The sequence below is a fragment of the Coturnix japonica genome, unplaced genomic scaffold (genome assembly GCF_054131305.1).
Source record: "Coturnix japonica strain WE unplaced genomic scaffold, WE-NBRP24 Scf139, whole genome shotgun sequence".
NCBI classification, from domain to species: domain Eukaryota; kingdom Metazoa; phylum Chordata; class Aves; order Galliformes; family Phasianidae; genus Coturnix; species Coturnix japonica.
The window spans coordinates 5,638-19,592 of record NW_028189042.1 but is presented as its reverse complement, the minus strand read 5'-3'; the positions used below and the strand labels follow the sequence as shown (position 1 = coordinate 19,592).

The window sequence follows — 13,955 nt, the reverse complement described above, 5'->3', positions numbered from 1 at the left end:
CATTATTCCCTATGGGATCCCCCATTAATCCCTATGGGATCCCCCACTGATCCCTATGGGATCCCCCATTATTCCCTATGGGATCCCCCATTAATCCCTATGGGATCCCCCATTGATCCCTATGGGATCCCCCATTAATCCCTATGGGATCCCCCACTGATCCCTATGGGATCCCCCATTATTCCCTATGGGATCTTCCATTGATCCCTATGGGATCCCCCATTAATCCCTATGGGATCCCCCATTATTCCCTATGGGATCCCCCATTAATCCCTATGGGATCCCCCATTATTCCCTATGGGATCCCCCATTAATCCCTATGGGATCCCCCACTGATCCCTATGGGATCCCCCATTATTCCCTATGGGATCCCCCATTAATCCCTATGGGATCCCCCATTGATCCCTATGGGATCCCCCATTAATCCCTATGGGATCCCCCACTGATCCCTATGGGATCCCCCATTATTCCCTATGGGATCTTCCATTGATCCCTATGGGATCCCCCATTAATCCCTATGGGATCCCCCATTATTCCCTATGGGATCCCCCATTGATCCCTATGGGATCCCCCATTATTCCCTATGGGATCCCCCATTAATCCCTATGGGATCCCCCATTGATCCCTTTAGGATCCCTCATTAATCCCTATGGGATCCCTCATTAATCCCTATGGGATCCCCCATTAATCCCTATGGGATCCTCCATTATTCCCTATGGGATCCCCCATTAATCCCTATGGGATCCCCCATTGATCCCATTCCATTCGATCCCATTGGGATCCCCCATTGATCCCTATGGGATCCCCCATTAATCCCTATTGGATCCCCCATTAATCCCTATGGGATCCCCCATTCTTCCCTATGGGATCCCCCATTAATCCCTATGGGATCCCCCATTAATCCCTATGGGATCCCCCACTGATCCCATTCCATTCGATCCCATTGGGATCCCCCATTGATCCCTATGGGATTCCCCATTATTCCCTATGGGATCCCCCATTGATCCCATTCCATTCGATCCCATTGGGATCCCCCATTATTCCCTATGGGATCCACGATTGATCCCATTACATTCGATCCCATTGGGATCCCCCATTAGTCCCTATTGGATCCCCCATTAATCCCATTCCATTTGATCCCTATGGGATCCCCCATTATTCCCTATGGGATCCCCCATTGATCCCTATGGGATCCCCCATTAATCCCTATGGGATCCACATTAATCCCTATGGGATCCCCCATTGATCCCATTCCACTCGATCCCTTTGGGATCCCCCATTATTCCCTATGGGATCCCCCACTGATCCCATTCCATTCGATCCCATTGGGATCCCCCATTGATCCCTATGGGATCCCCCATTATTCCCTAATGGATCCCCCATTAATCCCTATGGGATCCCCCATTATTCCCTAATGGATCCCCCATTAATCCCATTGGGATCCCCTATTAATCCCATTCCATTCGATCCCATTGGGATCCCCCATTGATCCCTATGGTATCCCCCATTAATCCCTATGGGATCCCCATTAATCCCTATGGGATCCCCTATTGATCCCATTCCATTCGATCCCATTGGGATCCCCCATTAATCCCTATGGGATCCCCCATTAATCCCTATGGGATCCCCCATTGATCCCATCCCATCTGATCCCTTTGGGATCCCCCATTGATCCCTATGGGGTCCCCCATTAATCCCATTGGAATCCCCCATTATTCCCTATGGGATCCCCCATTATTCCCTATGGGATCCCCCACTGATCCCTATGGGATCCCCCATTATTCCCTATGGGATCCCCCACTGATCCCATTCCATTCGATCCCATTGGGATCCCCCATTATTCCCTATGGGATCCCCCATTAATCTCTATGGGATCCCCCACTGATCCCTATGGGATCCCCCATTATTCCCTATGGGATCCCCCATTAATCCCTATGGGATCCCCCATTGATCCCTATGGGATCCCCCATTAATCCCTATTGGATCCCCCATTAATCCCTATGGGATCCCCCATTGATCCCTATGGGATCCCCCACTGATCCCATTCCATTCGATCCCATTGGGATCCCCCATTATTCCCTATGGGATCCCCCATTGATCCCTATGGGATCCCCCATTAATCCCTATGGGATCCCCCATTGATCCCTATGGGATCCCCCATTATTCCCTATGGGATCCCCCATTGATCCCTATGGGATCCCCCATTGATCCCATTCCACTCGATCCCTTTGGGATCCCCCATTGAATTCAATAGGACTCACCCGTCTTTACGGGGTTTGATGGCGCTTCCCCAGCCAAGATATAAACCCCTATAAAGAAATAGCCAAAAAGTGATGGGTTTAGGGTGATTTTAGGGTATTTTGGGGTATTTTGGGGTGATTTTGGGGTATTTTAGGGTGATATTGGGGTATTTTGGGGTATTTTAGGGTGATTTTGGGGTATTTTAGGGTGATTTTGTGGATATATTGTGGTGATTTGGGGTATTTTGGGGTGATTTTGGGGTATTTTGGGGTGATTTGGGGGTATTTTAGGGAGATTTTGGGGTATTTGGGTGATTTTGGGGTAAATTAGGATGATTTTGGGGTATTTGGGTGATTGTGGGGTATTTTCGGGTGATTTTGAGGTGATTTTGGGGTATTTTAGGGTTTTTTGGGGGTATTTTGGGGTATTTTGGGGTGATTTTGGGGTATTTTGTGGTGATTTTGGGGTATTTTAGGCTGATTTTGGGGTATTTTGTGGTGATTTGGGGGTATTTTAGGGTGATTTTGGGGGTATTTTGGGGTGATTTTGGGTATTTTGGGGTATTTTAAGGTGATATTGGGGTGATTTTGGGTATTTTAGGGTGATTTTGGGGTATTTTAGGGTTTTTTGGGGGTGTTTTAGGGAGATTTTAGGGTATTATAGAGTGATTTTGGGGCATTTTAGGGTGATATTGGGGTGATTTTAGGGTGATTTTGGGGTATTTTGGGGTATTTTAAGGTGATATTGGGGTGATTTTGGGGTATTTTACGGTGATTTTGGAGTATTTTAGGCTTTTTTTGTGTATTTTAGTGTGATTTTGGGGTGTTTTGGGGTTTTTTGGGGTGTTTTGGGGGTATTTTAGGGTGATTTTGGTGTATTTTGGGGTGATTTGGGGGTATTTTAGGGAGATTTGGGGGTATTTTGGGGTATTTTAGGGTGATTTTGGGGTATTTTGTGGTGATTTGGGGGTATTTTAGGGTGTTTTGGGGTATTTTAGGGAGATTTGGGGTATTTTAGGGTGATTTTGGGGTGTTTTAGGGTGTTTTGCGGTATTTTAGGGTGATTTTGGGGTATTTTAGGGTGTTTTGGGGGTATTTTGGGGGTTTTGGGGTATTTTAGGGTGATTTTGGGGTATTTTGGGGTGTTTTAGGGTGATTTTGGGGTATTTTAGGGTGATTTTGGGGTATTTTAGGGTGATATTGGGGTGATTTTGGGGTATTTTACGGAGGTTTTGGGGTATTTTGGGGTGATTCTGGGGGTATTTTAGAGAGATTTTGGGGTGATTTTGGGGTTTTTTAGGGTGATTTTGGGGTATTTTGGGGGTTTTGGGGGTATTTTAGGGAGATTTTGGGGTATTTTAGGGTGATTTGGGGGATATATTGTGGTGATTTTGGGGTAATTCAGGGTGATTTTGGGGTATTTGGGTGATTTGGGGGTATTTTAGGGTGATTTTGGGGGTATTTTGGGGTGATTTTGGGGTGATTTTGGGGTATTTTGGGGTATTTGGGGGTATTTTAGGGTGATTTTGGTGTATTTTGGGGTGATTTGGGAGTATTTTAGGGTGATTATGGGGTATTTTAGGGTGATTTTGGGGAATTTTGGGGGTTTTGGGGGTATTTTGTGGTGATTTTGGGGTATTTTAGGGTGTTTTGGGGTATTTTAGGGTGTTTTGGGGTATCTTATGAAGATTTTGGGGTATTTTAGGGTGATTTGGGTGTATTTTAGGGTGATTTGGGGGTATTTTACGGAGGTTTTAGGGTATTTTGTGGTGATACTGGGGGTAATTTAGGGTGTTTTGGGGTATTTTAGGGAGATTTTGGGGTATTTGGGGGTATTTTAGGGTGATATTGGGGTGATTTTAGGGTGATTTGGGGGTATTTTGGGGTGTTTGGGGGGTATTTTGGGGTGTTTGGGGGGTATTTTGGGGTATTTTAGGGTGTTTTTCAGTATTTTAGGGTGATTTGGGGTACTTTAGGGTGATTTTGGGGTCATTTCAGGTGTTTTTAAGGGATTTTGGGGTGAATCTGGGGTATTTGGGGGTGATTTTGAGGTATTTTAGGGTGTTTTTAGGATATTTTGGGGTGGTTTTTTGGGTATTTTGGTGTGATTTTGGGTTATTTTGCGGTGATTTGGGGGTATTTTGGGTTGTTTTTAGGGTATTTTGGGGTGATTTTGATGTATTCTAGGGTGTTTGTTGGTATTCTGGGGTGATTTTAGGGTATTTTATGGTGATTTTGGGGTATTTTAGGGTCTTATTAGGGTATTTTGGGGTGTTTTTTGGGTATTTTGGGGTGTTTTGTGGGTATTTTGATGTGTTTTTAGGTTATTATAGGGTGGTTTTGGGGTATTTTGGAGTGATATTGGTGTATTTTGGGGTGATTTTGGTGTATTTTGGGGTGGTTTTAGGGTATTTTGGGGTGTTTTTAGGTTGTTATAGGTTGATTTGGGGGTATTTTAGGGTGATTTTGTGGTATTTTCGGGTGATACTGGGGTATTTTAGGGTGTTCTTAGGTTATTTTGGGGTGTTTTTGGGGTATTTTGGGGGTGTTTTTAGGTTAATTTTCGGTTATTTTGGGGTATTTTGGGGTGATATTGGGGTATTTTGGGGTGTTTTTAGGGTATTTTGGGGGTATTTTGGTTGTTTTTAGGTTATTATTGGGTGATTTTGGGGTATTTTGGGGTGATTTTGGGGTATTCTGGGGTATTTTAGGGTGATTCTGGGGCATTTTAGGGTGATTTTGGGGTACTTGGGGGTGTTTTTAGGGTATTTTGGGGTGATTTGGGGGTATTTTGGGGTGTTTTTAGGTTAATATAGGTTGATTTGGGGTATTTTTGGGTATTTTAGGATAATTTTGGGGTATTATAGTGTGATTTGGGGGTATTTTAGGCTGATTTTGGGGTATTTTAGGGTGATTTTGGTTTGATTTTGGGGTATTTTGGGGTGATTTTGGGGAATTTTAGATAGTTTTTGGTGTATTTTGAGGTGATTTGGGGTGATTTGGGGGTATTTTGGGGTGAAATTGGGGTATTTTGGGGTGATTTGGGGGTATTTTAGGTAGTTTTTGGTGTATTTTGAGGTGATTTGGGGTGATTTGGGGGTATTTTGGGGTGATTTTGGGGTATTTGGGGTTGTTTTTGGGGTATTTTGGGGAGATTTTGGGTGATTTGGGGTATTTTAGGGTGATTTGGGGGTATTTGGGGTTGTTTTTGGGTATTTTGGGGAGATTTTGGGTGATTTGGGGGTATTTTGGGGTGATTTGGGGGTATTTTAGGTTGTTTTGGGGGTATTTTAGGGAGATTTGGGGTGATTTTGGAGTATTTTGGGGTGATTTGGGTGTATTTTGGGGTGAAATTGGGGGGATTTGGGTCCTACCTGCGCTTCCCCCTTTGCTCTGTAGATCCTCATTGGATGGGGCTGGTTTGGAGCCACGATCCGACCCCGACACCGAGACGTCGTCGTAGTCGTCGTCATCAGCAAAGCTGGCGGGGGACGCTATGGGGCAGAGGACAACTTATGGGGCAGGGAACAACATATGGGGTAGGGAACAATATATGGGGCAGAACAATGTATGGGGCTGGACATCATATGGGGCAGAGAACAATATATGGGGCAGAGGACAATATATGGGGCAGAACATTATATGGGGCAGAACATTATATGGGGCAGAACATCATATGGGACAGGGATGTTGTTCCCTAACAATATATGGGGCAGAGCAATATATGGGGCAGAGAACAATATATGGGGCAGGGAACAAGATATGGGGCAGGGAACAATATATGGGGCAGAACAATGTATGGGGCTGGACATCATATGGGGCAGAGAACAACTTATGGGGCAGAACAATATATGGGGCAGAACAATATATGGGGCAGAGGACAATATATGGGGCAGGGAACAATATATGGGGCAGAACAATATATGGGGTAGGGAACAATATATGGGGCAGGGAACAAGATATGGGGCAGAGGACAATATATGGGGCAGAACAATATATGGGCCAGGGAAAAATATATGGGGCAGAACAAGATATGGGGCAGGGAACAATATATGGGGCAGAACAATATATGGGGCAGAACAATGTATGGGGTAGGGAACAATATATGGGGCAGAGGACAATATATGGGGCAGGGAACAATATATGGGGCAGAGGACAATATATGGGGCAGGGAACAATATATGGGGCAGAACAAGATATGGGGTAGGGAGCAATATATGGGGCAGAGGACAATATATGGGGCAGGGAACAATATATGGGGCGGAACAATGTATGGGGCAGGGAATAGTATATGGGGCAGAACAATATATGGGGCAGGGAATAATATATGGGGCAGAGAACAATATATGGGGCAGAACAATATATGGGGCTGAGAACAACTTAGGGGGCAGAGGACAATATATGGGGCAGAACAATGTATGGGGTAGGGAACAATATATGGGGCAGAGGAAAATATATGGGGCAGAACAATATATGGGGCAGAGGAAAATATATGGGGCAGAGAACAATATATGGGGCAGAGAACAACTTATGGGGCAGAGGACAATATATGGGGCAGAACAATATATGGGGCAGAGGACAATATATGGGGCAGAACAAGATATGGGGCAGAACAAGATATGGGGCAGCGAACAATACATGGGGCAGAACAATATATGGGGTAGGGAGCAATATATGGGGCAGAGGACAATATATGGGGTAGGGAACAATATATGGGGCAGAACAATATATGGGGCAGGGAACAATATATGGGGCAGAACAATATATGAGGCAGAACAATATATGGGGCAGGGAACAATATATGGGGCAGAGGACAAGATATGAGGCAGAACAATGTATGGGGCTGGACATCATATGGGGCAGAACAGTATATGGGATAGTGAACAATATATGGGGCAGGGAACAATATATGGGGCAGGGAACAATATATATAGGGCAGAACAATATATGGGGCAGAGGACAACATATGGGGAAGAACAATGTATGGGGTAGGGAACAATATATGGGGCAGAGGACAATATATGGGGCAGGGAACAATATATGGGGCAGAACAAGATATGGGGCAGAGGACAATATATGGAGCAGGGAACAATATATGGGGCAGAGCAATATATGGGGCAGAGCAATATATGGGGTAGGGAACAATATATGGGGCTGAGAACAATATATGGGGCAGAACAATGTATGGGGCTGGACATCATATGGGGCAGAGAACAATATATGGGGCAGAGAACAATATATGGGGCAGAGAACAACTTATGGAGCAGGGAACAATATATGGGGCAGAACAATATATGGGGCAGAGGACAGTATATGGGGTAGGGAACAATATATGGGGCAGGGAACAATATATGGGGCTGAGAACAATATATGGGGTAGGGAACAATATATGGGGCAGGGAACAAGATATGGGGCAGAACAATATATGGGGTAGGGAACAATATATGGGGCAGGGAACAACTTATGGGGCAGAGAACAACTTATGGGGCAGAGATATGGGGTGATCCCATTGGTGGATCCCTTCCATTGCTGTGATCCCATTGGTGGATCCCTTCCACTGTGTGGATCCCATTGGAGGATCCCTCCCATTGGGTTGATCCCATTGGTGGACCCCATCCATTGGGTTAATCCCATTGGTGGATCCCTTCCATTGGGTTGATCCCATTGGTGAATCCCTCCCATTGGGTTGATCCCATAGGTGGACCCCATCCATTGGGTTAATCCCATTGGCCGATCCCTTCCATTGCTGTGATCCCATTGGTGGATCCCTTCCATTGGGTGGACCCCATTGGTGGATCCCTCCCATTGGTGCGATCCCATTGGTGGATCCCTTCCACTGTGTGGATCCCATTGGTGGATCCCATCCATTGGGGTAATCCCATTGGTGGATCCTTTCCACTGGTGCGATCCCATTGGTGGATCCCTTCAATTGGGACGATCCCATTGGTGGATCCCATCCATTGCTGTCATCCCATTGGTGGATTTAGGGATTGAATATCTCCCATCCAACCAATCCCATCCACCTTTAATCGATCCCCATTGGATTCTATGGGTGCTAAGATCCCATTTTAGGGCCAAAAAGTGAAAAAATGGGTCAAAAAAGGCCAAAAAAGGAGAAAATAAAGGACTCACCCGACCTGAAGGGACCAATGGGAGCCACGTTACCTGCGACCGAGTAAATCCCTGCTGGAAAATGGGGCAAAAAAGGGCGATTTTGGGTCATTTTAAGCAAGAATAGGGGTGAAATGGGGCAAAAAAGGGCGATTTTGGGTCATTTTAGGCAAGAATAGGGGGGAAATGGGGCAAAAAAGGGCGATTTTGGGTCATTTTAGGCAAGAATAGGGGGGAAATGGGGCAAAAACGGGCGATTTTGGGTCATTTTAGGCAAGAATAGGGGGGAAATGGGGCAAAAAAGGGCGATTTTGGGTCATTTTAGGCAAGAATAGGGGGGAAATGGGGCAAAAATGGGCGATTTTGGGTCATTTTAAGGAAGAATAGGGGGGAAATGGGGCAAAAAATGGCGATTTTGGGTCATTTTAAGCAAGAATAGGGGGGAAATGAGGCAAAAAAGAACGATTTTGGGTCTTTTTAAGCAAGAATAGGGGGGAAATGGGGCAAAAAAGGGCGATTTTGGGTCATTTTAGGCAAGAATGGGGGAAATGGGGCAAAAAAGGGCGATTTTGGGTCATTTTAGGCAAGAATAGGGGGGAAATGGGGCAAAAAAGGGCGATTTTGGGTCATTTTAAGGAAGAATAGGGGGGAAATGGGGCAAAAAAAGGGCGATTTTGGGTCATTTTAATGCAGAATAGGGGGGAAATGAGGCCAAAAAAGGTGATTTTGGGTCATTTTAGGCAAGAATAGGGGGGAAATGGGGCAAAAAAGGGCGATTTTGGGTCATTTTAAGCAAGAATAGGGGGAAATGGGGCAAAAAAGGGCGATTTTGGGTCATTTAAAGGAAGAATAGTGGGGAAATGGGGCAAAAAAGGGAGATTTTGGGTCATTTTAAGCAAGAATAGTGGGAAATGGGGCAAAAATGGGCGATTTTGGGTCATTTTAAGCAAGAATAGGGGGGAAATGGGGCAAAAAAGGGCGATTTTGGGTCATTTTAAGCAAGAATAGGGGTGAAATGGGGCAAAAAAGGGCGATTTTGGGTCATTTTAAGCAAGAATAGGGGGGAAATGGGGCAAAAAAGGGCGATTTTGGGTCATTTTAAGCAGAAATAGGGGTGAAATGGGGCAAAAAAGGGCGATTTTGGGTCATTTTAAGCAAGAATAGGGGGGAAATGGGGCAAAAAAGGGCGATTTTGGGTCATTTTAATGAAGAATAGGGGGGAAATGGGGCAAAAAAGGGCGATTTTGGGTCATTTTAAGGAAGAATAGGGGGAAATGGGGCAAAAAAGGGCGATTTTGGGTCATTTTAGGCAAGAATAGGGGGGAAATGAGGCAAAAATTGGAGATTTTGGGTCATTTTAAGGAAGAATAGGGGGAAAATGGGGCAAAAAATGGCGATTTTGGGTCATTTTAAGCAAGAATAGGGGGGAAATAGGGCAAAAATTGGCGATTTTGGGTCATTTTAGGCAAGAATAGGGGGGAAATGGGACAAAAAAGGGCGATTTTTGGTCATTTTAGGCAAGAATAGGGGGGAAATGGGGCAAAAAAGGGCGATTTTGGGTCATTTTACGGAAGAATAGGGGGAAATGGGGCAAAAAAAGGCGATTTTGGGTCATTTTAAGCAAGAATTGGGGGGAAATGGGGCAAAAAAGGGCGATTTTGGGTCATTATAGGCAAGAATAGGGGGGAAATGGGGCAAAAAAGGGCGATTTTGGGTCATTTTAAGCAAGAATTGGGGGGAAATGGGGCAAAAAAGGGCGATTTTGGGTCATTATAGGCAAGAATAGGGGGGAAATGGGGCAAAAAAGGGCGATTTTGGGTCATTTTAAGCAAGTATAGGAGTGAAATGGGGCAAAAAAGGGCGATTTTGGGTCATTTTAGGCAAGAATAGGGGGGAAATGGGGCAAAAAAGGGCGATTTTGGGTCATTTTAGGCAAGAATAGGGGGGAAATGGGGCAAAAAATGAGCGATTTTGGGTCATTTTAGGCAAGAATAGGGGGAAAATGGGGCAAAAAAGGGCGATTTTGGGTCATTTTAAGGCAGAATAGGGGCGAAAATGGGGCAAAAAAGGGCGATTTTGGGTCATTTTAAGCAAGAAATAGGGGGGAAATGGGGCAAAAATGGGCGATTTTGGGTCATTTTAGGCAAGAATAGAGGTAAAATGGGGCAAAAAAAGGCGATTTTAGGTCATTTTAGGCAAGAATAGGGGTGAAATGAGGCAAAAAAGGGCGATTTTGGGTCATTTTAGGCAAGAATAGGGATGAAATGGGGTAAAAAAGGGCGATTTGGGGTCATTTTAAGGAAGAATAGGGGGGAAATGGGGCAAAAAAGGGCGATTTTGGGTCATTTTAGGCAAGAATAGGGGGAAATGGGACAAAAAAGGGCGATTTTGGGTAATTTTAAGCAAGAATAGCAAGAATAACACCGATATGGAATTAGCATTGAGATTGGGGGATGAAATGGGGCAAAAACTGGTGATTTTGGGTCATTTTAAGCCAGAATAAGAGAAATATGGATTCAAATAACACCAATATTGATTCAGCATGGACGCTGTGGGGTGAAATGGGGCAAAAAAAGGCAATTTTGGGTCATTTTAAGCAAGATTAGCAAGAATAACACCAATATGGAATCAGCATTGAGGTTGAGGGATGAAATGGGGCAAAACCAGTCGATTTTGGGTCATTTTAGGCAGGAATAGCAAGAATAACACCAATATGGATTCAGCATGGAGGTTGGGGGGAAATGGGGCAAAAAAGGGCGATTTTGGGTCATTTTAAGGAAGAATAAGAGCAATATGGATTCAAATAACACCAATATGGATTCAGCATGGACGCTGTGGGGTGAAATGGGGCAAAAAAAGGCAATTTTGGGTCATTTTAAACAAGATTAGCAAGAATAACACCAATATGGATTCAGCATTGTGGTTGGGGGGGAAATGGGGCAAAAACGGGCAATTTTGGGTCATTTTAAGCCAGAATAGCAAGAATAACACCTATATGGAATCAGCATTGAGGTTGAGGGATGAAATGGGGCAAAACTGGGCGATTTTGGGTAATTTTAAGCCAGAATAAGAGCAATATGGATTCAAATAACACCAATATGGATTCAGCATGGAAGTTATGGGTGAAATTGGGCAAAAACAGGCGATTTTGGGGCAAAACCTGTGGATTTTGGGTCATTTTCAGCAAGAAGAACACTTGTCTGAATTCAGTCTGGAAGTTGGGGTGTGAAAATGGGGCAAAAAATGGCAATTTTGGGTCATTTTAAGCAAGAATAACAAGAATAACACCAATATGGATTCAACATGGAGGTTGGGGGGAAATGGGGCAAAAAAGGGCGATTTTGGGTCATTTTAAGGAAGAATAGGGGGGAAATGGGGCAAAAACAGGCGATTTTGGGTCATTTTAAGCAAGAATAGGGGTGAAATGGGGCAAAAATTGGAGATTTTGGGTTATTTTAAGCAAGAATAGGGGTGAAATGGGGCAAAAAAGGGCGATTTTGGGTCATTTTAAGCAAGAAAACACCCATATTTAGTCCCATTCTCCCTTGCTCCACCCAGCATCAATACACACAACAATCCTCCCCTCCTCCCACCCAACCAAAGAAACAGCCCCAAAATCGTCTTTTTTTACCCCAAATTTACCTGCTTGTCTCGCCAACCTCTTGGCTGGGATGGGAGGGGGACCCAACCAGTTGCCATAAGTCTCTTGTAGGGCCATGGAAGATCCAGATCCGACCCTAAAACATCCTATAAACCATCCTATATCTCATTGAACCCTATGGGAACCCTATGAACCCGGAACCGCCTCCGGTTCCGCCCCATATTAAAGGGTTCCGCCCCATATTGGGTTCAGCCCCATATTAAAGGGTTCCGCCCCATATTAAAGGGTTCCGCCCCATATTGGGTTTGGCCCCATATTGGGTTTGGCCCCATATTGGGTTTGGCCCCATATTGGGTTCAGCCCCATATTGGGTTCAGCCCCATATTAAAGGGTTCCGCCCCATATTGGGTTTGACCCCATATTGGGTTCGGCCCCATATCAGGTTCCTCCCCATATAAAAGGGTTCCGCCCCATATTGGTTTCCGCCCCACATTAAAGGGTTCGGCCCCATATCGGGTTCAGCCCCATATAAAAGGGTTCCAGCCCATATTGTGTTCCGCCCCATATTGGGTTCCGCCCCATATTGGGTTCCGCCCCATATTAAAGGGTTCCACCCCATATCGGGTTCCACCCCATATTGGGTTTGGGCCCATATTGGGTTCCGCCCCATAAAAGGTTTCAGTTCCCCTTAAGAGGGTCTATGGGGTTTTGTCGTATTAATCCGGACCCAGAACCGCCTCCGGTTCCGCCCCATATTGGGTTTGGCCCCATATTGGGTTCTGCCCCATATTGGGTTCCGCCCCATATTAAAGGGTTCCGCCCCATATTAAAGGGTTCCGCCCCATATTGGGTTCCGCCCCATATTAAAGGGTTCCACCCCATATTGGGTTTGGGCCCATATTAAAGGGTTCCGCCCCATATTAAAGGGTTTGGGCCCATATTAAAGGGTTCAGCCCCATATTAAAGGGTTCGGCCCCATATCAGGTTCCGCCCCATATTGGGTTTGGGCCCATAAAAGGGTTTCGGTTCCTCTTAAAGATGAATCGGGTTCTATGGGGTTTTGCCGTCGCGCTCCATTGCCCACGAGTAGAGACGGAGATTTGCATCGACGGAACCAAAAATAGAACTTACGTGTTTTTGCCTGATTCTGGGGTTTTTTTATGGGTGGGGTTTAAGTGGGAACCGGGTTATGGGAACAAATCGGCTCCGAGAAGGGAAATGGACCCCAGAGGGACCCCGACCCCATAGGGACACCATGAGGACCCCAACCCCATAGGGACCCCGACCCCATAGGGACAACATGAAGACCCTGGCCACATAGGGACACGATGAAGACCCCAACCCCATAGGGACACCATGAGGACCCCAACCCCATAGGGACACCATGAAGACCCCGACCCCATAGGGACCCCAACCCCATAGGGACAACATGAGGACCCCAACCCCATAGGGACCCCAACCCCATAGGGACAACATGAAGACCCCAACCCCATATGGACACCATGAGGACCCCGACCCCATAGGGACCCCAACACCATAGGGACAACATGAGGACCCCGACCCCATAGGGACACCATGAAGACCCCAACCCTATAGGGACAACATGAGGACCCCGACCCCATAGGGACACCATAAAGACCCTGACCCCATAGGGACACCATGAAGACCATAACCCCATAGGGACACCATGAGGACCCCAACCCCATAGGGACACCATGAGGACCCCAACCCCATAGGGACAACATGAGGACCCCAACCCCATAGGGACCCCGACCCCATAGGGACACCATGAAGACCCCAACCCCATAGGGACACCATGAGGACCCCAACCCCATAGGGACCCCAACCCCATAGGGACAACATGAGGTCCCCGACCCCATAGGGACAACATGAGGACCCCGACCCCATAGGGACCCCATGAGGACCCCAACCCCATAGGGACACCATGAAGACCCCAACCCCATAGGGACACCATGAGGACCCCAACCCCATAGGGACACCAT

General features: G+C 46.0%; 1 protein-coding gene across 1 annotated transcript in view; it reads right to left on the bottom strand.

Annotated features, from left to right (window-relative positions):
- The window catches only part of LOC107307528 (C-type lectin domain family 17, member A-like), a 30,138-nt gene extending 18,001 nt beyond the window's left edge, over nucleotides 1–12,137 (bottom strand). Inside the window, exons 1-4 of the mRNA XM_085535601.1 lie at nucleotides 11,994–12,137; nucleotides 8,373–8,426; nucleotides 5,615–5,734; nucleotides 2,262–2,309 (exon numbers count right to left, since the gene is read on the bottom strand). Coding sequence (XP_085391727.1) covers nucleotides 2,262–2,309; nucleotides 5,615–5,734; nucleotides 8,373–8,426; nucleotides 11,994–12,069 — 298 coding nt within the window. The 5' untranslated portion in view covers nucleotides 12,070–12,137. The remainder of the gene's footprint in view (nucleotides 1–2,261; nucleotides 2,310–5,614; nucleotides 5,735–8,372; nucleotides 8,427–11,993) is intronic.
- Between the last annotated feature and the right edge of the window lie 1,818 nt (nucleotides 12,138–13,955).